General features: G+C 38.2%; 2 protein-coding genes and 1 pseudogene across 2 annotated transcripts; 1 reads left to right on the top strand and 2 right to left on the bottom strand.

The window, feature by feature from the left end:
* Nucleotides 1–176: 176 nt before the first annotated feature.
* Nucleotides 177–13,029, bottom strand: LOC143881973 (putative magnesium transporter NIPA4). The gene is made up of 9 exons (XM_077385337.1): nucleotides 12,585–13,029; nucleotides 10,601–10,657; nucleotides 8,813–8,903; nucleotides 8,526–8,686; nucleotides 8,228–8,355; nucleotides 7,991–8,128; nucleotides 7,329–7,421; nucleotides 731–836; nucleotides 177–649 (listed from the first exon to the last, which is right to left on the bottom strand). The coding sequence occupies exons 1-9, from the start codon at nucleotides 12,742–12,744 to the stop codon at nucleotides 543–545; spliced, it is 1,041 nt and encodes a 346-aa protein (XP_077241452.1). The 5' UTR covers nucleotides 12,745–13,029; the 3' UTR covers nucleotides 177–542.
* A 2,727-nt stretch (nucleotides 13,030–15,756) lies between these two features.
* On the top strand, nucleotides 15,757–20,307 carry LOC143881971 (putative arabinosyltransferase ARAD1). The gene is made up of 3 exons (XM_077385336.1): nucleotides 15,757–16,521; nucleotides 18,152–18,405; nucleotides 19,407–20,307. Exons 1-3 carry the CDS (start codon nucleotides 15,870–15,872, stop codon nucleotides 19,956–19,958), a joined length of 1,458 nt encoding a protein of 485 aa, XP_077241451.1. The 5' UTR covers nucleotides 15,757–15,869; the 3' UTR covers nucleotides 19,959–20,307.
* Nucleotides 20,308–20,358: 51 nt separating this feature from the next.
* On the bottom strand, nucleotides 20,359–21,203 carry LOC143881972 (protein DMP3 pseudogene; annotated as a pseudogene).
* Between the last annotated feature and the right edge of the window lie 1,123 nt (nucleotides 21,204–22,326).

Here is a 22,326-nt window from a genome sequence, read left to right as displayed (position 1 = left end):
AAATAGTTCTGTCTCACCAAAAAAAACAGAGATATCTTGTGAGGTATTCTAAAGCTCCTTCCTGCCGGATCCCCGCTGCAGCGAAAATCAGCACCGGCACAACAGATTTCAGATCACCTCTTTTACTCTGATAATTCTTGCTGCTTGATTGCTTAGTGAGAAAAATAGACTCATGGTTAACACATAATATAACTTGATTTACTTTGCTAAATAACTCGTCTTTCCAGCATCTTACAAAGGATCTTCCCCTCGACAAATGAACTGCACACTATATAATAAATCAAAGTTCAACCCCACAGAGTGTGAAACGCCCTAAAAAGAAAGAGCTCTGTTCTTGCTTTCTTGGCAATTGAAGCTCAGATATACAGTATATGGCCAATGTGATCCACTTACATTTTCTGATGTCTAGTAGAGGGGATAAGCAATTGCTTCATATGGGCAGCCAAAAAACCCTCTTTTTTTTGTTCCATCCAAAAGGAATAAGAAATGCATGATGATGGCAGAGGCTCCCCAAAGCATGAATTTGATGAACAAAGAAGACGTCATGGCGACCGAGAGGATTCTTGGCACTTCAGAGGAATGTCTTCGTGGGAAAAGCCGTTCTCATTTGCGTGCTTAGGTAGACGCATGGATTGAGATGGTGAAAGACCTACACAAGGGTGCAACAGCAATCTTGATCCGCCATTCAAAACTAGAGAAATGAAATAAAACAAGTAGCAGCACAACATACCATCACTCAAGTCCTTGGTTTTGTGGAGAAGAAAAGTACCAGAAAGGATTGTCACAAACCCACACATCTCCGTGACAATTTGAGAAGGACTTTGTCTGTCCCAGTCCTGATCAGGAAGGTAGAATGACACGGTGAGGCAAATCAAGAGTTGTTAATCTGCTGAAAGAAAATATATAACTAGCTAGCCACCCTTTAGATCAGTCACTGGTCCACTGCATGGAAGAATATCACAAATTCTTTTCAATGATTTAGGGAGAATTTTTGGATGTTTAACCATGTGATTTTAACACAGGAAATTTGCCAGAGTTTGATAGGTTCATTGAGCTGTAGTAATGCACACTCTTAGGCCATGTCGAGCAACCATGAAAGTTTTTTCATGATAAATTAGTTTCTCCAAGTGGTGAGAGAGCGTAGTGCAGGTGGGAAGAGAGACTTGAGAGGGCACGAATGAGTAAGGGGTGAGAAGTGGCTAAAAACAAGGAAAAATCGATCATATTTTGGGTAGAGTTTTTTATTTCCTAGTTTTTCAGGCTTTTCTTACCCTCTTCTCAGTCTATCTCTCTCCTAGCCTCCCTCACCATTGCGTAAGCTAATATTCCAGGACAAAAATCATGATGGCCAAACGTGCCCATAGCATTTTGGTGATCATAGCATATTTCTCATGATTTTAGTCCAGATTCTTATTTTTATTTGTTTTTTAAATTTGACGCTTGTAAGCCCATGCAATAAACTACTGATCGGTGATTATAAATCAAAATGATGCATACGCTAATAAGAATACGGCATAGTTTATTAATATTTAAGCAATGCAACAGCAGTCAACTATGTGCCAGAAGCTTGGCACAAAAAAGCACATTATCAATGTCAAATATTTGATACCAAAAGTTAGCAATTCTTTTGTCAGAATTTTTTTACAAAGGAATCGGGCCCCATTTCATAGCATCTGGGGAATGCAAGTTTGATCAAGGATTAGAGAGGAAAGGTGGAAGCAAATGCTCGGGAATGATTTAGGAGTCTTTGTGCAATGCTATGATGGAACGAATAAAGATTTGAAGTTTTGCTTTCTCTTGTGTGGATGTTGTGTTTGTTCTTCAAGATGTGATGCCTTGATCGCTTTGGTATGACGCCTTGGGATTGCTAGTATGATTCTAGCATAATCTTCTTCTTTTATGGTGAGATGGCAGAGACATGCCAAGAAAAACTACATTGGTGAGATGCTTGAGACAAGTATCTTGTTTCTTTCTTACTAACAATCTGCACTTCTCCTACTTTTTCACTACTTTTCTTGGTTTCCTCTACTAAAACAATATGCTCGAGAGCCTAAAATATTCCTTCTTATTGCCTAAAACCTTAACTTTCCAATACTTCCAATACTGTTGGGATTTCATTAATGGTGACATCTGTGCCTTCTTTAAGGAGATCTACGAGGGTTTGGTGTTGGACAAAAGTACATGAGCCACTTTCACAATTCTTAATACCAAGATTAAAGGGTTTGGTGTTGATATGCTGACTTTAGGTAATTTAGTTGGACAGTGATTAATTGAACAAGATCAGAAGGGTTGAGGCAGACGCTGTATTCATAGCATATCAACTAATACTTGAAAAAATCATTCAATTTTTATCAAAGGGATATATTTTCAACTTTGTCTGCCCGCCCTGTTGGATCATTTTCTTCCAACCAGAGTATTGAAATTCCTCTTGAACTTCAAAGCATCCCAGTTTTGTTGTCGCACCAAAGTGTCTTAAAAAAGACTGCTTGAAGGCATGCAAATAAAGTTCTGATAAATTACTACGAAAATTTCGACATGCCCCTAGGACGATTTTTATGCAAGGAGTTGTTCAATGAGGTATTTAGATGTTCATGTAATTTAAGTTTTCAAATTCATGTAGTACATTTTGCATAATTTGAATAGAAGTAACTCATACAAACCCAAGTGTTAATGACAGGGTCACCACTGTACAGAGTGTCATGAACTGCCAAGAAATCATGTCTATTGTTATATTCACCGGCATGATAAGCTTATAATACAAATCAATCGGCTTGAGTTTCCTTTACTTGGTGAAATAGAAAACAAGATTTGGATGTAGAGACGGTATATTAAATGTGATGAGGAGGGCATGATTTCAATCCCTAGACGTAGAGTGGTCTCCAAAGAAGTCATCGCTTGTCATTTGGTAAGTTCCTCTACCTTGGCTTTTCAAATCACTCTCCTTATGTCTACAAGAATTTGCACAAACAATGCATCTATTTCTTTGGGTACGACTATACTATTAGTCCTATCTCCTATTGTTTTCTTGTACTGATTTGCCTGGATTATTATGCCCCCTAATATCTATGGATAATTAACAGATTGGGTTCCATGGTTGCCATGCTTGAATATTCTTCAGTTGAGATATACAATGCACGTATGCCACCGCCAGTTTTGGAGTTTGACAATCCAAATGTAAAAGTCTCTGTCTATGAAGAATGATGAATATATAAGCATAATTGCATGGGATCTAGCTTCATTGGAGCATCAAAATAATTTGATTGAAAACATTGCTGAAATTAGTCTATCTGTTGGAAAGAGTAAATATTCAGTAGCATGCAATTATCCAAAATAATTTTATAATTTTCGAAGTAAATGTTGTCCAAGCGAACATCATTGTATCCATTCTCTCATAAGTTGTAACAAGTGGGATCCTCAAGGTGGAAAGCGCAAAGTTTTTTTCGTAAAGACATTGAATGAAAGGTTTATTGCAAAGAAGATCCAGGAAATTGAATTCAAATCTTTTTTGAAGTTTGTTGAACCGTATATTGAGTACATTTCTAAATCTTTGACTCTAGAGAGCCCAAAATGCCTTGCGAATATTCTAGGCATATCAGGTATATTGTCTTTTAAAGTTTTATCTACTTCTTTAAGTTTCTAATTGAAATACTTTTTGAACTTGTGGTCATCCTTGTTTGAATTGATTTTTTACTACAGGTTACAATTCCACAAACTGGTAGGAAATAATTGAAAAAGAATTTGGTGTTGATGAAGAATCTTTTGCAGTTGGCAATGTGCGTTTTGGCTTGGATACTCAATACCCAAGCATTATAATGAGCTCTTTGATTATTGAGCATCTGGGCATTGTTTAAGGCGAAAAAAGCTACCCATTACCTTTTATATCCCTTACTGTATACTTCAGGTGATAGAATTACACCTGCCCTTGTTAGGGTTGGCCTCTTTAACTACGGTGGACCACTGTCTACCATATCTGAGGCAGATTACCCTAAACCTGAAATTCAGGAATCGACATCTGCTGCATACCCAGTCCCTCAGATTCTGTTCTCTCATCTTGCTAGCTGTGTCAATCTTTCTGTCCTTAATTGAAATGTTCCATCCGAGTTGTATTTCCTCTGCAATTTTATTTTCTTGTTCTACCTAACACTCTCGCCCAAAGAAAAGATTCTACATTACCACCAAATTCTTTTTTAATTCTTTCCTACCAGTTTGTGGGATATAACCTACAGTAAAAATAAATTCAAACAAGGATGACCACAAGTTCAAAAAGTATTTCAATTACAAAGTTAAAGAAGTAAATAAAACTTAAAAAGACAATATACCTAATACATACCTAGAATTTTCGCAAGGCATGTTGGGCTCTCTGGAGTCAATTTTTTGAATCTCCTTCGCAATAAATCTTTCATCCAATTTCTTTGCGAAAAAAACTTTGCTCTTCCCATCTTGAGGATCTCACTTGTTACAACTTATAAGAGAATGGATATAATGACGTTCGCTTGGACAACATTTGCTTTGAAGATTATAAAATTATTTTGGACAGTTGCATGCTATTGAATATTTACTCTTTCAAACAGATAGACTAATTTCAGCAATGTTTTCAATCAAATTATTTTGATGCTCCAATGAAGCTAGAGTCCATGCAATTATGCTTGTATATCCATTATTCCTTATAGACAGAGACTCTTGTACATTTGGATTGTCAAACTCCAAAACTAACAGTGGCATACGTACATTGTATATCTCAACTGAAGAATATTCAAACATGGTAACCATGGAGCCCAATCTTTTCATTATCCACAGATATTATGGGGCATAATAATCTAAGCAAATCAGTACAATAAAACAATAGGAGATACGACTAATAGTAAAATCGTACCCATAGAAATCGATGCATTGTTTGTGGATATTCTTGCAGACATAAGAAGAGTGGTTTGAAAAGCTAAGGTCGAGGAACTTCTCAAACGACAAGCGAAGGGCTTCTTTGGAGATCACTCTACGTCTAGGGATTTAAATCATGCCCTCCTCACATTTGATACACCGTCTTCACATCCAAATCTTATTTTCTATTTCACCAAATAAAAGAGACTCGAGCGGATTGATTTGTATTATAAGCTTAGCATGCTGGTGAACATTAAAATAGATATGATTTCTTGGCGGTTCATGACACTCTGTAAAGTGGTGATCCTGTTATTAGCACGTATGTTTATATGAGTTACTTCTATTTAAATTATGCAAAATATACAACATGAATTTGAAAACTTAAATCACATGAACATCTAAATACCTCATTGAACAACTCCTTGCATAAAAATCGTCCTAAGGGCATGTCGGAATTTTCGTTGTAATTTATCAGAATTTTATTTGCATGCCTACAAGCAGTCTTTCTTAAGACACATCAGTGAGACAACGAAACTGGGATGCTTTGAAGGTGTTCAAGAGGAATTTCAATACTCTGGTTGGAAGAAGATGATCCAACAGAGCGGACATACAAAGTTGGAAATATCTCCCTTTGATCTAAAATGAATGATTTTTCCAAGTATTAGTCGATATGCCATGAATACGGCGTCTGCCGCAACCCTTCTAATCTTGTTCAATTCATCACGGTCCAACTAAATTACCTAAAATCAGCATATCAACACCAAACCCTTTAATCTTGGTATTAAGAACTGCGAAAGTGGCTCATGTACTTTTGTCCAACACCAAACCCTCATAGAACTCCTTAAAAAATGCACAGATATCACTATTAATGAAATCCCAACAGTATTGGAAAAAAGCTAAGTAGAGACCGTCCAGCCCTTAAGTACGATCCCTACTCAATGAAAATAAAGCACCCCTGATTTCTTCTTCATCAAAAGGCTTTTCTAAGGCAATTCTATCTTAATAATCAATGGAACTAAAGGTCACACCTTTAGATCTTAAACCCCCCACCCCCACCCCCACGCCCTCTTCTGCGTCGAGTAGAGCTCTTGATAGGATTTTACAATTTCCTTAATGATGGATTTCTTATCCTCATATCTGATGTCGTCTACCTACTTGAATGGAGCTAACCATGACAACAAGTTGTGTTCTTATCTCTCTCTTTTAGCCACTTTGCCTCCATTGGATCTCCTCTTGAATTAAGAGACAATTATACTCATCCTCAATTGTTCATGGACATTCCACTTCTCCCTAATCAATCGGTCCCTCCTTTTCCCTGCAATTGAGATAGCAGTCTTGGCTTCATAGTCGTCATTTCCCGATTGTCATCCTTAATCCATTCCTTAAGCTTTTTTTTTTTTAAGTATCGAAGCCTTTTATTTATCACAATGACGACCACACCCGAGACGGAGCCATCTCTCCTACATTTTGGGGATTTCAAGCCCAAATAGAGAGAGGAAGATTCATTTAGTTTGGGCAGAAAGGGACATCAAAACTCGCACATGTGCTTTCTTCAATCCTTGGCTGGAGTAGTCTAGAGATGCAAGGTTTCAGATCATCTTTCCAACCTTCAAAAATTTTCCGAAGACCATGCAGGGGAACTCCCATCCTTTTCACCCCTATTCCCAAATCTATTTCCCAATAACCCTAAATCACCCAAATTTCCAAGTTTCTTTGAAAACCAAACGCCCGAATTGAAAACCAAATGCCCAACCCCAAGGCATGGTGCAATTGTTATTGAATTTGTGAGATTTGAGACCTTGTGGGATTTTTGCTTGTGGGAATTGAATCACCTTCTTTGTGAGTAGCTGAAATTTCATAACTGTGAAATTTTGGTGATCCCTTCTACATCACCTGCTACTACCAGAAACTACCTCAATCATGATGCACCAAGAACAATCTTAACTTGATTACATTTGTTTTATTGCAGATTTCACTATTTTCAATCTAAACTCTAAATAGTTCTATAAACAAAATTAGTAGAAATTCTCTATATGTTGGAAAATATAAATACATGCTTTAAATCATTTATTATTATTTAATCACAGACTTTCCCTGCACCTATACCTGAATCCACTCCCACTTTGAATGGAGCGAGAAAAAAAGGCACATTCTTTATATGATTATTCATAATTTTATATTTTCACCAATGACTTGAAGAAGTAAAAAAATGGCCTGTCACTGGTTCTATTTGCACTTTTTTGGGTTCTTTGATCGAACTACCAAGGTACACTCAGTTTCTGGCTAAAGTTGTAAATTCACAGAAAACATAGATATTTATGCACATAATGGCATACATTCAGCCAAACCATGCAGAATTCAATAAGGTCATTCTTAATCAAACACAATCTTAAAATCTCAGCCAAGCAAGAACCAGTTGAGCATTCACAGATTTATTCGGAAGAAAAGATTACCTTAAACATGATGACACTAGCCAGAATGGTTAAGGATGTAAACATCACGTAGTATATTGGAGATACAACTGCTGTGTTGAATGTATCAAGGGCCTGCAATTAAAATGCAAATATGAAACATAGAAACTCCACAAGCAAACTAAAATTAGTAAGTTTGTGCTTTGCATTAGTAATGTGTGGGCTTGGATAAAAGGGTAGAAATGTGGGCCATATGTTGTGTGGACAGCCCCCATGTCTAGGATAAATAAAAATTATGACTGAACATAAAAATAAATCTCGAATAAAAGAACTAAACAACTCTCTCATGATAAAAAACTAACTAAAACCAAGTTTATGGCTAATGAATCAAATTAAATACAATGATTTACAATGCAAAGATATTTTTCACAACATTGGTTATGACCTCAATTCGATCAGTAATTCAAACGCATTTTTCAGAACATTGGTTATGATCACAATTTGATAAGTACAGGTGCAAATAGAAGCTACAAAATAATTACAGTATTTGATAGCTATGAGAAAAACCATCCACATACGGGAACAGGAACACATCCTCTACTTTCAACTATTCAAGACAGCAAAATAAATCATCAGAAACCCTCATATTTTGTTTGTACGAAAAAAGCAAATGAAGTGCAGCAAAATACAAGAATACCCATTACCTTGTTTAAATAGTTCATTTGAGTGATCACGCAGATGGCTACAACTATGGCGAAAGCCCATGTTTGGGGGTATATTAACTGATTCATTCCAGAAAATGTCAACTTCAAAGCAATTCCAAGTGCTTTGACACTCATAACCTGTCAAGAGTACGCTAAATTACTACTAAAAAGGAAAAAACTACTAGCATCCAAGGAATAAAAATAAAATAGAGTTCTTCTTAGTGATAAATTACATACCGACAGAGAACCTACGAGTGAACAAACACCAATGGGCACCATTATATGTGTCTGCCCATACTGGGGGATAAAATGGAATACAAGTATAAGAGCTGCTGCTATTATTGTAGCTGCATAGAAAAGAAAAGCTGCAGAAGACATGTAGAACCACTTAGTTCAATATGTTTAAAACCTGCCCAAAAGAAAATTTTGAATATTTGAGTTAAACATGTAAATTTGGTATTATTTAAGAAAATTATTCTGGTTACATGAGTTGTTGATAATAGATTTAGGTGCCCCGCAAAAAAAAAATCAATACCTGGCTCCGTAGCAAGATCCCATACTTCCTTCACCGACTCAATCTCGCGCTCTTGAGGAGCGTGCAGAACAATTGTTGTCGACCCCACAACACAGAGAACACATCCTAGAACACCGAAAACATGGAGCTTTTCCCGTAAAATTATATGTGCGAGTGCGGCACTGCAACACAATATGAATGTTAAAACACATACAAATATAAGAGAAAATAGAGATACACTACATGTGACTCGGCCAGGTGTTTTTTTTTTTTTTTTTTGAAAAGTTACATGTGACTCGGCCTCTTGCCTGATAATTATGCTGAGTGCACCAAGAGGAGTGACAAGAATTGCCGGCGCAAATGCATAAGCTGCGAAGTTAGCAATTTCTCCGACGATCACTGTTGGATTGGCATTCACTAAATTAGCATTCACCTTTTGCAATAGAAGGCTCTGTCAAACTTTGAAGACTATTTGTAAGTCATATAGCTCTTTAATAAGGCCAACAGCAAATAATACCAGATGTGACAAAAGTTTCTAGAGTAGAAAATTATATTTAAAAGAGAAACAAATCGTGAAAACAACAGAATAATGTAGACTGCTGTTAAACAGCGGCATTATTGCAAAGATTGGTGGCTATTGAGTTTTTTATTTTTCATGGCAAGCCAAGAAAAATAACGTCAACTAAAGCCCACAATCACTTCATATGGCACAGGAAGAATTTCTATGATCCAAAAGACTACGATAGAAGGATCTTTAGCAGAAGAATGGTTCTACCCTCCGAAATTCTGAAGTCCAAAATCCCTGTGCCCAAAACCAGTCTTGAGGTAATATATCAGCCTAAGAACCTACCAAACCCAAAGAAACTCGAGAAAGCTCTATCCCAAATAACTGATCGACAATGCAGGGCTCATATCCAACACTCTCAACCGTTGATTATGTAGGGTTATTTATTCCTTACCAAGTGGAAGCTTTTTATTGGACAACCGTGGCAGACAAAATACGCATGTTCAATCATCTCTAAGGCAGGGAGCAACTAGCTAACATTTGCTTTAAACATAGAAATTACCCAACCATCTCTTCATCAAATGAACATTCTTACAGATTCCAGCATTTATTCAGCCTATTTGGGTTGTGGTAGGGATACAAAAGAAGGTTATCAGACTAGTGGGTAATCTGGTGAATGATGTTTGGATGACAATCTGTATTTTCATGCAATGCTGATTAATGCACAATAGGGGTTGGAAAATTTCTGGCTTTTGGCATCACCTTTCTGTGTCTCCGAGAGAGAAAATGATGACACTTGAGCCACAAAGGGGGTGAAACCTCACTGACCCAGTACTTGATAGAAATATCCCATAACTGACATTATGGTACAAACACATATTATTATGGTAGCCATTAAAAAAAAAACGTATATTTTATTATGGTTTATTAATTGTAGATGCAGTTCTGTAATTACTAAACACCCTCTCATATTTAAGTTAGTGTTTAGGATTGTAATCAATTAATGAAAGGCAATACAAACCCCACCAGTTGGGTTCTCTCCTCCCCCTCCCCTCCCCTCCCCTCCCCTCCCTCCCTCCCTCTTACACATCAGTTTATTATAGTTTTACACAGTCCATCCTACAGGACACAAAACCCTGCCAATACATACAGATCACGGTGGATAATTTGAAACCATTACCAATTAGACCAAAAAAAAACCTCTTCTACATCAGTTTTTTACAGTTTATACACAGCCCATGATACAAGACACAAACCCTACTAAGACATGCAGATCGCGGTGGATCATTTGAAACCATTATCAATTAGACCAATGAGAAAAATCATTGTCTTGGTCACTTGGACATTGATCCACCCAAGAAAACATGCAACACCAGTACCCATCTCTCTCTGAAACTTCCACATGCAAGAAACAAATAAACCAATTGGGAATTGGGCTTACTCGAAACGATCAAACAAGTCAAGCTTCATATAAACCAGTCAGCTTACTCGAAGATACAAACATTTAGCATTCTGCAAATAAGAACCAAGTTGCAACACAAAGATCACATAATAGTGTTTGGTTTAAATGGAAAGAACTGAGCAAACTTACTAGTTATCATGCCCACCCACCAAAGTGGCTCATATAAGTAAGAATAGCCTCCCACACCTGAAAACACAAGGAATTCAATTATTTTAAGTGATATCTGGTGATTGAAAACAATACTTAGAAATTTAAAATGAAGCAGAAATGAATAGACAATTAGGCATACATCAAAGAAAAGAAAGCATGCAATGAGCCACATTCTTAGTGACCTTCTACATAAAAGCATACACAACTACATGAACCATACAAAATATGCCGAAAAGGAAATACACATGTGATGTGCAAGTGAGCATTACCTTAAACCACTTCAAATTGCTGTCACCTAAGAAAAAACAAATATCGATCCACTTCTAGTCCTGAGTCTGTGTTTTCCAACAGCCCTCACAAATTACTAGAAGATGCTCAACTAAATAATACATACACTATTCAATATGTTACTTTCCCTTGAACCCCAACAAGGGTGCAGCATATGAGTTGAAATGCACATACCCTTATTTTATAGATGCAGGTAATAGTAGGTGATTTATGGGCCGTTTGGATGCGTGCAATTTAGGGCGGAGTCCTCTTACCCCAAAAATTGATGAAATGTCTTACAACCTGATATCTGTGAAAATCTATTTCATTGGCAAGACTTTTACATGCAAACAAATGCTACCATAGAGAATTGGCATCCCACTAAATTGATGTTATATTAATTGAAACTGAACAAACTTGAGCATGAATCATGCACAGAGTGTATAGCCTTTATTTTTTGTAAACTTACCATAGAAGCAATTTCATTGTTACAACTTTATTAAAGACTACCTTAGATGCAATATAGAGCTACTGAGAGACTAGAAGAATGAAACTCTCCTATCAAATGACAACTTAATACGAGACACCCAAACAAGGGATAAAAAGTGCCCAATCGAAGTGGTTTACAAGTTTGTTCAAAAGAATTAAAATGGGGCACTGAACTTTACTTTAGGGTTAAAGGAGATCTGGATTCTGGACCATTCTACAATGGAGTCGTTTGGTGTCTCATCACTCTAGCCAGTGTGTTAAACAGTACCATAAAATCCCCTCCCTCCACATCCAGTTAGAAGTTAGAACAGAGGTATATGCATTTCCAGAAAGATTGGAGTGTAAGAAATGTACAAGGACCCATATGGAAGTGTCAGGGTAACATATTGAAGCATGCTTTTCAAAACACTATCATGTATTGAAAAGGCCACACTCGTGGCATTACAGTTCAACAAAATGCAGCTTATTTAACAAAGTCATCAATCAGTCAATCTCCCCAACTCAATAGATCCCAAAAAAAAAAAAAAAAACTACTGGAAAGTGGAAACCCCATTCACAGCTCTATCCGGAGAAACCCATCGAGACTGTTACATGCCTAATTGGCCTTAGAACAAATAAACAAAGAAAAAGATAGAAGAAGAGAGGAGATAGGTGATTCAAGGCAACTGGACCTCATAACGGTTCAATTTGAGAGGAACCATAACTCTTCCGAAACATAAGATTCTATTTTTGGTTGCAAATTCATACATTTCCATTATGATACAACTTCATAAATACAAACATACAAACAAAAAAGGTGTGCCGCATCACCAACCCATTTACCCATTCACATGACACATAATAAGTAACTACTAACACACAAAAATCTACTATATCTACATTACTTTGTAACTACATCATATACGCCATAACATGTACGTATCAGAGACGCAAAAGCAAGACCACCAATTTCAGAAATTCCCCCCAACTAAACTAAATTTCACAACATCCAAAAGAAATAAAATTACAACGGAAACAAGAGATGCTTCATGCTAGGGTTTAGCCTATTACCAGCCCTAATTCCCGAAAAGAAATAAAATTCCAACGGAAAAAAAAAGAGAGAATATTCATGCTAGGGTTTATCCAATTACCAGCCCTAATTATCGAAAAGAAATCAAATTACAACGGGAAAAAAAAAATTCTTCATGCTAGGGTTTTATCACATTACCTGCCCTAATTCCCGAAGCCCCAGCCTTCTTCAATCCCTTCTTTTTAACGATAAAACTAGCGCCAATGAAAAAACTGGAAGAAAGCGCCAAAATCAAACCCGTGATGTTATCAGAGGACATGCCCTTGTAAGATCCCCAACTCTGAGGAACCCCAGCCATTGCAGAAACCCTAATCTGAAACCAATCACGAAATCCTCACCGTCCATTTCACGATATCCATGTCTAAGGAGACTCATCAGTTACAGTCCCCATCCAGTGCCATTTTCCACGAAATAAGACACCAAACAGAACTTCGGCGAGAAATCAACGGCTGAGAAGGAAAGAAGTTCTGAGTTTATGAAGATCTGGAAGCTTTAGAGATACAAAAGTTGCAGATAGGGGTTGAAAGAGCGAAAAAAACAGGTTGGGGTTTTGGAGGTTTCTGGATCGGAGAAGGAATAACAGCTAATGGGATAATTAAAAATCTTTAATCGAACTGCGTAACGCTAAAATACGCACTGCGCGTGTGAGATAAGATAAGAAGCGGGTGAGGCGTATGGTGTACGGTGCTGTCTGCCGTATTTTAAAAGTTATTTTCGGTCATTCTAATGCAACGTGGGAGTTCTCTAATCTATGCGATCATCCGTTGATTAAGGGTTGGGATCATCCTTTGATATTAATGGACTGGATTGATGTGGGGCCCACTAAATCAGCACACCCATCAGCATACATATACGCCACGTGGACTTCGGCAAAACCTCTGATAGAACATTGCTAGCCTCACTTGCATTAGATACATGCAAAAACGTGCTCTCGGGGGTGCAGAGGGACCAACGGTAGGCCAGGGTCACAAATGTAGTTAATGGGTCAACACTACAAGACACTTTGGGGTGCAACTTGGGTCGTGCTCAACCCGATTTTGGCTCAGGGTGGGTTGAGTTGGCATTTCCTCATACCACCGTCCTCTAATTTTATCTTTATTTTCTTTGGGTTATAATTTTTTCTTGTATTTTTCTGTTTGGCCTAGGTGAACCCAAACCTAACCTGACCCGATTCGGGTTAGATGGATTGAGTTAGGGTTAAGAGATTAGAGGCCGGTGTTCGGCTAGGTTTGACTATCCTAAACCTGAGGGTCGGATTAGGATTGAGGGAAAGCTATCTCGGATTGGGCTAGGGTTGGTCTCAACCCAACCCGACTTGTACCCCTACAGAGACAGTGGCCCCCAGTGGCCCCTAGAGGGAAAAAGTGGCAAATAGATCATGGCCTTTTTAAAATTATTGAGCATGTATAAAACAGAAGTCGTAAGTCGCAACTCACATATTCCAATGGTATTGGAAGTTAGGATTTCACGATTGTTGTGGCATACGAAATGGAGAGTAAGGAGTGGCAGACGGACGGTTCATATAAAAGTGGAACCTAGGATGCAAATTATTTTCTCTCCTCTTTTCACCTACATCCTTATATAATATGAGATTTACCAGATCTTGATAGCAACTAATATATTCTTTTATATGAGATTTACAAGATCTTGATAGCAACCAATATCTAGTTACCTGGATAGGATATACAGTACCTATGGACTCTGATAGCACGGTAACTTCATAAAATAGCGGTAGTTGGAGATCCTAAGATCCCACGAACTATTTCCGCCAACAGAACCCACTATGCGGCAGTGGGCCCCACATCGATGTGGGGCCCACTAAATCAGCATACATATACGCCACGTGGACTTCGGCAAAACCTCTGATAGAACATTCCTAGCCTCGCTTTCCCCGTCTCTCCCTCCCCCCTTTTTATCTTTTTTGTCTCTTTTTTCACATTGGAGCTGTGAAAACAATTATAGCAAAAATCGTGCCCTAGGGAGTGCAGAGGGACCAACAGTAGGCCAGGGTCACAAATGTAATAATGGGTCAACACTACAAGACACTTAGGGAGACTTTAGGGGTGCAACCTGGGTCGTGCTCAACCCGATTTTGGCTTAGGGTGAGCTGAGTTGATAGCAACCAATATCTAGCTGCCTGGATAGGATGGACTCTACAGTACCTATCTGGATAGCAACCAATAGACATTACATGTGTTACGATGGACTCTGATAGCAGGGTAACTTGATAAAATAGAACCCACATTGCGGCAGTGGGAACTACTCAAGAATTTCACTTGCATTTATTGGTTTATTTATGTTGGTTGATCCAGGCCGCCAACCTGGTAGTGATCTTTGTCTTAGATCTTCAATGGTCTAAGACTAAAAGGCATGCCGATTGGACAATTCTAATTATAAAATTGAATACGTTTTTTTGGGTACCTTAAACTCGAAGCAACCATGAACAAATAAACAATAACTAGGATCATTAGATCAATGCAACCTAATGGAAGGTCTGGATCAGCTAAAGTTGGGGTCAAGTACGACGATAGTGGGCCCGTTACATCTGGTTTATGTGATCCTCGAGCTCCATTGATTGATGCAATTGATAGGAATTTGTACCATTTATTTTGCTAGCCACCACCCCTTCTAAGTTCTAAATAATGTTTCCCTACAAAAGCCATGGCGTGGAAATATTATTCATTGGAGAAAGAGTGTTCTTACCAAAAAGGTGGAAATATTATATCCACTCCCTTCTAGGATAAATTCCCCCCTTACAAGTTGTGAAGCCATAAGGCCCATAACCAGTAAAACACTTTGTACGACCGGTCTCTCTCTCTCTGATACAGCACTTCTATACAAACCATCACTCCCCCACTCCCCCACCCACCTCTCCCTCCAACATTAACCATTTGTAGGGCCCATGCTTTTATCTGTTGGGCCTTAATGGTAATAGACTATGCCCCAAAATCAGCTCCACTGGATGATCATAACCTTCTAATCTATAGATAAACTACTTAGATGTCTCGTGGTAAGACTTATTTACATTGGGCCTAACAACTGAATGGTTTAGATCTTTGAACAAGGTGGGCCTATTCTATTTAAAAAAATGTGTGCATCTCCAATATACAGAGGTTGATTGGAGGGTTTGGATCATCCTATAGGAGATGATTTTAAGGGCAAACGCCTATCCGCGTTGGGGCCTGATAAATGAACGGTTTAGATTTTCGAATCAGGTGGGTCCAAGTGCTGGTTGTAACTTGTAAACGTGTAACACCGGTTGTTGGTTGTACTTACAAAAGTCTTCTACTGGGTGCGGCTTCAAAATCGGTACAAATCCTCATATATACATGACGACCCACATTTGCAGACCTCGAGTAAGGAGTAATCGGCATTCCCAAAATCATCTCGATCTATTCCCTGTTAGAAAAATCAGGGAAAACCATGAAATCATTGGTGCCCAAGACCACCATTACTCTCTCATCTCTCTTTATCTCCTTTGCTATCCTTTCCATTCTCTCCCTCTCTATTTTCTTCATCTTCTCCACTACTCAAACCTCAAACCCTAATTCTACTCATTCCACCTTTTCTTCCTCCTCCTCCAAATTCTCTCAAAACCCTAACCAATCCATCAAAGTATACGTTGCTGATCTCCCAAGATCACTCAACTATGGACTATTAGACAAATACTGGTCCCTCAACAACGATTCCAGACTCGGAAGCGATGCTGACGAGAAAATTAGGTCTTTCCTTTATTCTTCAAATCAAAGCCCTAAATTCTCTCCCTATCCTGAAAATCCTTTGATCAAGCAGTACAGCGCAGAGTACTGGATCTTGGGCGATCTGATGACGGCTCGGGGATCGCGAGGTGGATCGTTTGCGAGACGGGTTTTGAATTCTGATGAGGCTGATGTTGTTTTTGTGCCATTCTTTGCAACCCTAAGCGCGGAGATGCAATTAGGGTTAGCAAAGGGGATGTTTAGAAAGAAGGTTGGGAATGAGGATTATGAGAGGCAGAGGGAAGTGGTGGATTTGGTTAAGGGCAGTCGGGCTTGGAAACGATCTGGTGGGCGTGATCACATTTTCGTTCTGACGGGTATTTTTCTTCCCTTTTTTTTTTTTTTGTATTTTCTTGTTTTGGGGATCTTGATTTTTCGGTGTTTTAAGGCATTTGTTGGACTTTTTTTGTTGTTGCTAGAAACTCAATTGTTGCATCAAATTAGAAATTTTCAGTGGGAATTAGGGTATATTGATGTTTGTGTTGTCTGCGTTGCTTCAAATTGATGTTAATAAGAGGTTTTTTGTCTGATTTTATCACCATGGACTTTGTTTTAGTGGGTAACTGGCACTGGTAGGATATTTAGTTTCTTTTTTGTTTTGGATCTTATGTGTAGCCTGTGATAATTCATTGCAGTGTTTGGAACATAATCAAGGGAAAGAGAATGCCGATATATACATATTTGTGAAATGGTAGTTGGGATATTGAGAAAATATGGAATGTGCCAATTGACATGGGACTCTTTTGGTTGACATTCGAGTTAAATAGGTTTACTTTTCATGGATTTTCAGAATTAAAAAGGAAGGGTTCATTTGGCTTTCAATAATAGAATTGGGGAGCCCGCGCAAAATAGCTTGTTCATCTGGTTGTTTCTAGCGGATCCCATGTCAGGTGGTGTGGCAGCTCCTTATAAATATCCAATGAGGGTGCTATTTAACCATCTATAAGGAGCAGATGTACACAAATCCTCAATCTTTCCACACATGATAGGCCATATGTGAAGTGTTGGGATTTCCTGTGAAGTACATCATTTATTTTGGTGGCGTGACTTAAGAGAGTTAAACCCCTGCATTCATGTTATTTTATGTGGTGAGATTTGACAACCTCACATGCTGTTAATCACAATCATTAGCTTTCTAACTGGTGTATGATGTGTACAGCAGCTTGAACATGTTTTGCGTCACACTCGCTTGTTACTGTTACATGCTTCATTTGAAATATTTAACTTTTTTTTTTTCTGGGTGCTTTCCAAGTTTGTGACCATGCCTGAGATTTGACAGCCTCGCGAGATATTAATCACTATCATATGCATCTTGTTTGGTTGATTATATGTAGAGATGGATTCTGTGGTATGCTCTTGCGGATTTCATGGCTCTTTAGTATGAGCCAAAAGGAGTCATCATCTATCACCTGCACTCTCTTATGATGTGATTTGGATTCTTGGCATCTACGACAGCTTCTCATTGAGAATTATTTGGCGCTCCTAATCTCCCCAAGTGATATTCTTTACAAATGTAACTTTTTGTTATGAGGCCCTTTCTTAGAGTTATGGCTTTCACTAGGCTTTCTAGGAAGGAAAAATTCTCGAGTAATCAGTTAGTTAAACATAGTGTTTCCTTAGTGGCATCATGCATACTATGTATCGAACCGATGAAACGTGTATCCTTACTTTTATACATATGAACACAAATTTGGGAAAATACAATCTATTCCCGGTGACTTGTTCAATAAAAGGAAATATTGATTTTCTCATGCAGAACCATAAGATCTTCAAGATAGACCTTTACATACTGCTGGTAGCGTAAGTTTCTTGTAGTTTTGTGTCAATATGAATGGATGATTTTATTAACTGCTATTAGTAATTTTTTTTATATCAATTCAGTTTTAGCATCTTATCATTGTCTCTGGATTGTCAGGTTGTGTTAAATCTTGAAGCATTCTTTGACAGACCCAGTTGCAATGTGGCATGTCAGAGCTGAGATCGCGCCAGCAGTTCTCCTAGTAGTTGATTTTGGCGGTTGGTACAGGGTTGATTCCAAAGCAGCTGATGGTAACTCCTCAAATATGATACAACACACACAAGTTTCACTGATCAAAGATGTTATTGTTCCTTACACTCATCTGCTTCGTAGACTGCACTTATCAGAAGATCAGGATCGGCAGACCCTTATGTACTTCAAAGGGGCCAAACATAGGCACAGGGTTAGTAATTCATGTTTCTTTCTATGCTGAAGTTTGGTTTTCATTTGAGCCTATTTTTATATAAAGGTTAGTAACAAGGTCTTTCTATGGTTCTATACTAAGCAACTTGAGTGCAGTGATGTGCCTTAGAACCAGTCATGGGCATGTGGTGTTGGATTGACATCAAAGATCATGAATCACTTCTGAAATGTTCATTCATTATAATTTTAAAATTTCTAAATCAAAGATGTAATATATTTAAAAATAGAGAAATGATAAATCCGCCCCTTTTCTTTACATGGGACAGCCAACTACAGTGTACGTGGGGCAATCAGGGCCGTTGAGTCCTTCCCATGTGAAGTAAATCGCCCCTCATAGATGCACCATAGGTGGCTGTCCCAAGTAAAAAAAGAGGCGGATATATCACTTCCCTTAAAAGTATTGCATAATAAACAGAATTATTATGTGACTGCCATCTCGGATGTCAAAGATCATGTATCACTGCTGAAATGTACAATCATTATAATTTTAAATTGTATAAATCAAACATGGAATGTATTTAAAAGTATTGCACAGCATGACAAGCAGAATTATTATGATACAAAGAATTGCAAACGTAGGAAAACATATAAAGAACAGAAAATAACATAATATTTTTAAAAGTACATTGTGCTTGACTGACCCACAGTCCACAGATATGAACATAAGAGGAAGTTCATCAATTTACTGACCAGAATCTCATTGTAATCAAACAAACTTTTTGCTTTTATTGTATGCAATGGAGATATTTCTATCATGTCAGTAAAGTACTCGGGCTATTTTAGCCATACTTTTTATCTGTCTCAATCTTTTCACTTGTTATGGTTCGTTGCAAAAGCCAATATATGCAATTATGTCTTCAAGACAACCATTTTTATCTCTTGATATTGTATTCCCTATGGGACTTTGATAGCCTAAATGAACTTTCGCTATGTTTGGTAATTAGAGAATTAAATACTCAGTATTCTGTGTTTCGTTCACAGGGAGGTCTGGTTCGAGAAAAAATGTGGGATTTGCTGGTTAATGAGCCTGGTGTTGTCATGGAAGACGGTTTCCCAAATGCCACTGGTCGTGAGCAGTCAATAAAAGGGATGCGGAACTCAGAGTTCTGCTTGCACCCTGCCGGAGACACACCCACTTCATGTCGACTTTTCGATGCTATCCTTAGTCTATGTATACCAGTCATCGTTAGTGACAGCATTGAGCTCCCATTTGAAGGAATGGTTGACTATTCAGATTTTTCAGTTTTTGTGTCAACTATCGATGCTTTGCAACCAAATTGGCTTGTGGCTCACCTGAGAAATTTCTCTAAAGAGCAGAAGGATACATTTCGCCAGAAAATGGCACAGGTTCAGCCCATTTTTGAGTATGATAATGGCCATCCTGGTGGAATTGGACCTGTTCCTCCAGATGGTGCCGTAAATCATATATGGAAAAAGGTTTACCAGAAATTGCCTATGATTAAGGAAGCAATTGTTCGCGAGAAGCGAAAACCACAAGGTGTGTCCATTCCAGTTCGTTGTCATTGTACTTGATTTTGTTTATTCTATCCTTCCACTTTCAGATTTTGTAATGTAGAAATTGAAGTTCGAAATTGCAAGCTTGTTGCGATGCAATTCGTGTCACTAATAGTGGATGCCAATTGATTCTTCAGTCAATCTTGACACGCCTGATTGAAGCTCATCAAAGTTCTCCTTGTCTGTATGATATATTGATATGCCAAATTGTTAGCACGTATACCAAAACATTATTTTCCTTACAAACAGGTCCAAATTGTGGAAGGTGGTTACATAATCTGTTTGATTCTACTGAGCTCTATTTTCATACAATTTTACTTTTCTTGGGTTTTTTCCCCTTTAATCTGGTATGGTTAACTTTCTGATCCTGATATTCTTTTGCTAATATCCATACTAATAGAATGAAAGGCAATTGCTATTTTCATAAAATTAGAGATCTGGTCAATTTCTAGATGTAACAGGATAACCGATACCATGTCGTCTGGTGGGAAAAATTACAAACAACATACTGCAGATGAGCCCAATTCCAACAGGGACTATGTCCAAAACTTCTTTCATCTCGTGCTCTGGCTGTGGATAGAAGCAATTCAACACATTTTTATCTCTGAGGGCAGCTACAAGAAACACTAGAACTGAGAGGATTGCATGGACAAAATCAATGAATCTGAGCCTATACCTGCTAAGATTAGGAAGGCTCGGAGCTTCCGTTGGGTAGTCAAAGAGCCACATGCCTTTGGTGGTAGCAAGGCCATAGTAACACCGCTCGTCAGTTGATATGAAACTGTCGGTGAAGCATGTGGGGAAACAAGATGTGGCGAGTAGTAGTAAGAGTTGTTGTGTCAAGAGACGGGTGATGGAGTCACAAGTGCCATTGTTGGAGAAGATTGGAGTGAGGAGCTGGAAAGCCAAGAGGGTGCCTGTAGGAAGGAGATTAGCCAAGTGTCCGACGCCGGCTAAGGTCTGAGAGATTGCACTCTGCGAGAGGAGCGTGGGTGGAGAAGAGATTTCGGTTAGAGGCTTAGTTTCTTGGGCTTGGGGTTCATGGGCTGTGTTCGATGTTGTTGATTCCTTGGTGTTTCTGGTTCGTGTTCTCAGAGACATTATGGGTGGAGAAAGAGAGTGAGAGGGCAATTTGTTGATGGTGGGATGGATCAGATTTGCAGTTCAGTTTGATGAAAGATGAGGAATAAAGGTAAGATGGTATGTGTTACTTGTCTTGTAAGGTGCTGATTCTTTCTATTTATGTATTATTCTTCTTTGCTTGTACTCTGTTTTCCTATTGTTTTTTGAGGTTGGTAGCCAACTTTTTTCAGCCTTGAATGAATTGACACTAAACAAACATGGGTAGAGTATTTTAAAAGGTTTATATATCATTCACGTATCTGTTTGCCTACCTGTACATATAACAAAGGTTTTAAATTTCGGTTTCGGGGGTAATTTCGGCCCTCACTGAAACTGAAATTTCGGCTGAAAATCAGTAAAAAGACTCGAAATGTCAGTTTTTTGGCAGCCGAAATTGCGGCTTAAATTTTGTAAAGAATTAAAATAGGGAAATGTTATCAGCACTACTGTATTTTGATGGGGGCACTCCTCACTTTATTCAAAAGTAAGGTATGGCCCTCACCATAGGATGGGCCACAGCCTAAATAGGTTGTGGCCCATCCTATGAGGGCACTCCTCACTTTATCCAAACCGTCCATTAGATGGGCCACAGCCTAAATAGGTTGTGCCTAAAAAATTATTTCCATAGGTTGATCCTAACCCTCCGATCTATAGAGGCTTAGGATCAACCGTTTAACATTCAGATCGGAGGGTTAGGATCAACCTGTGGAAATGACTTGTGGGCACAACCTATTTAGGCTATGGCCCATCTAATGGATGGTTTGGATAGTCCTATGGTATGGGCCAGACTGTACTTTTAATAAAGTGAGAAGTGCCCTCATCAAAAGATAGTAGTGCTGATAACATTTCCCTTAAAATATTAATATTTTATCTGAAATTTGGCTGAAATTACTGAAATTTTGGAAATTTCAAAGCATTATCGTTTTTAGGCTCCAGATCCATTATTGGATATTCTCCGTATAAGAGTCAGAACATGGTTCTTAAGGGTGGTTTAAGAAAATATGTACCAATTACAAAAATGATTTTTTTTATTAGGTACACTCTCTCTTTGTGGTATTCCATCACTTGCTTGTTTTTGGTCCAAAGATGAAATTCGTAATGATGGTTGTATTCACCAATTTTCTGTGATTAAGCTTGTGCCATAGATCAATCAATTCTGATTCTTTCTTTTTCTATTGATTCTTTTCCTAAGTCTTTCGACAAAGAAACCCACACCAGGATCATCAAAGAGAAAGTTAGGGCTTAGGGAAACCTCCATCGCATC

Source organism: Tasmannia lanceolata, unplaced genomic scaffold (assembly GCF_043159265.1).
Source record: "Tasmannia lanceolata isolate RefF3 unplaced genomic scaffold, GAP_Taslan_0.1 ptg000007l, whole genome shotgun sequence".
Taxonomy (NCBI): domain Eukaryota; kingdom Viridiplantae; phylum Streptophyta; class Magnoliopsida; order Canellales; family Winteraceae; genus Tasmannia; species Tasmannia lanceolata.
Note: the sequence above shows the minus strand (reverse complement) of the source record. Positions and strands in the feature narration are given on the sequence as shown.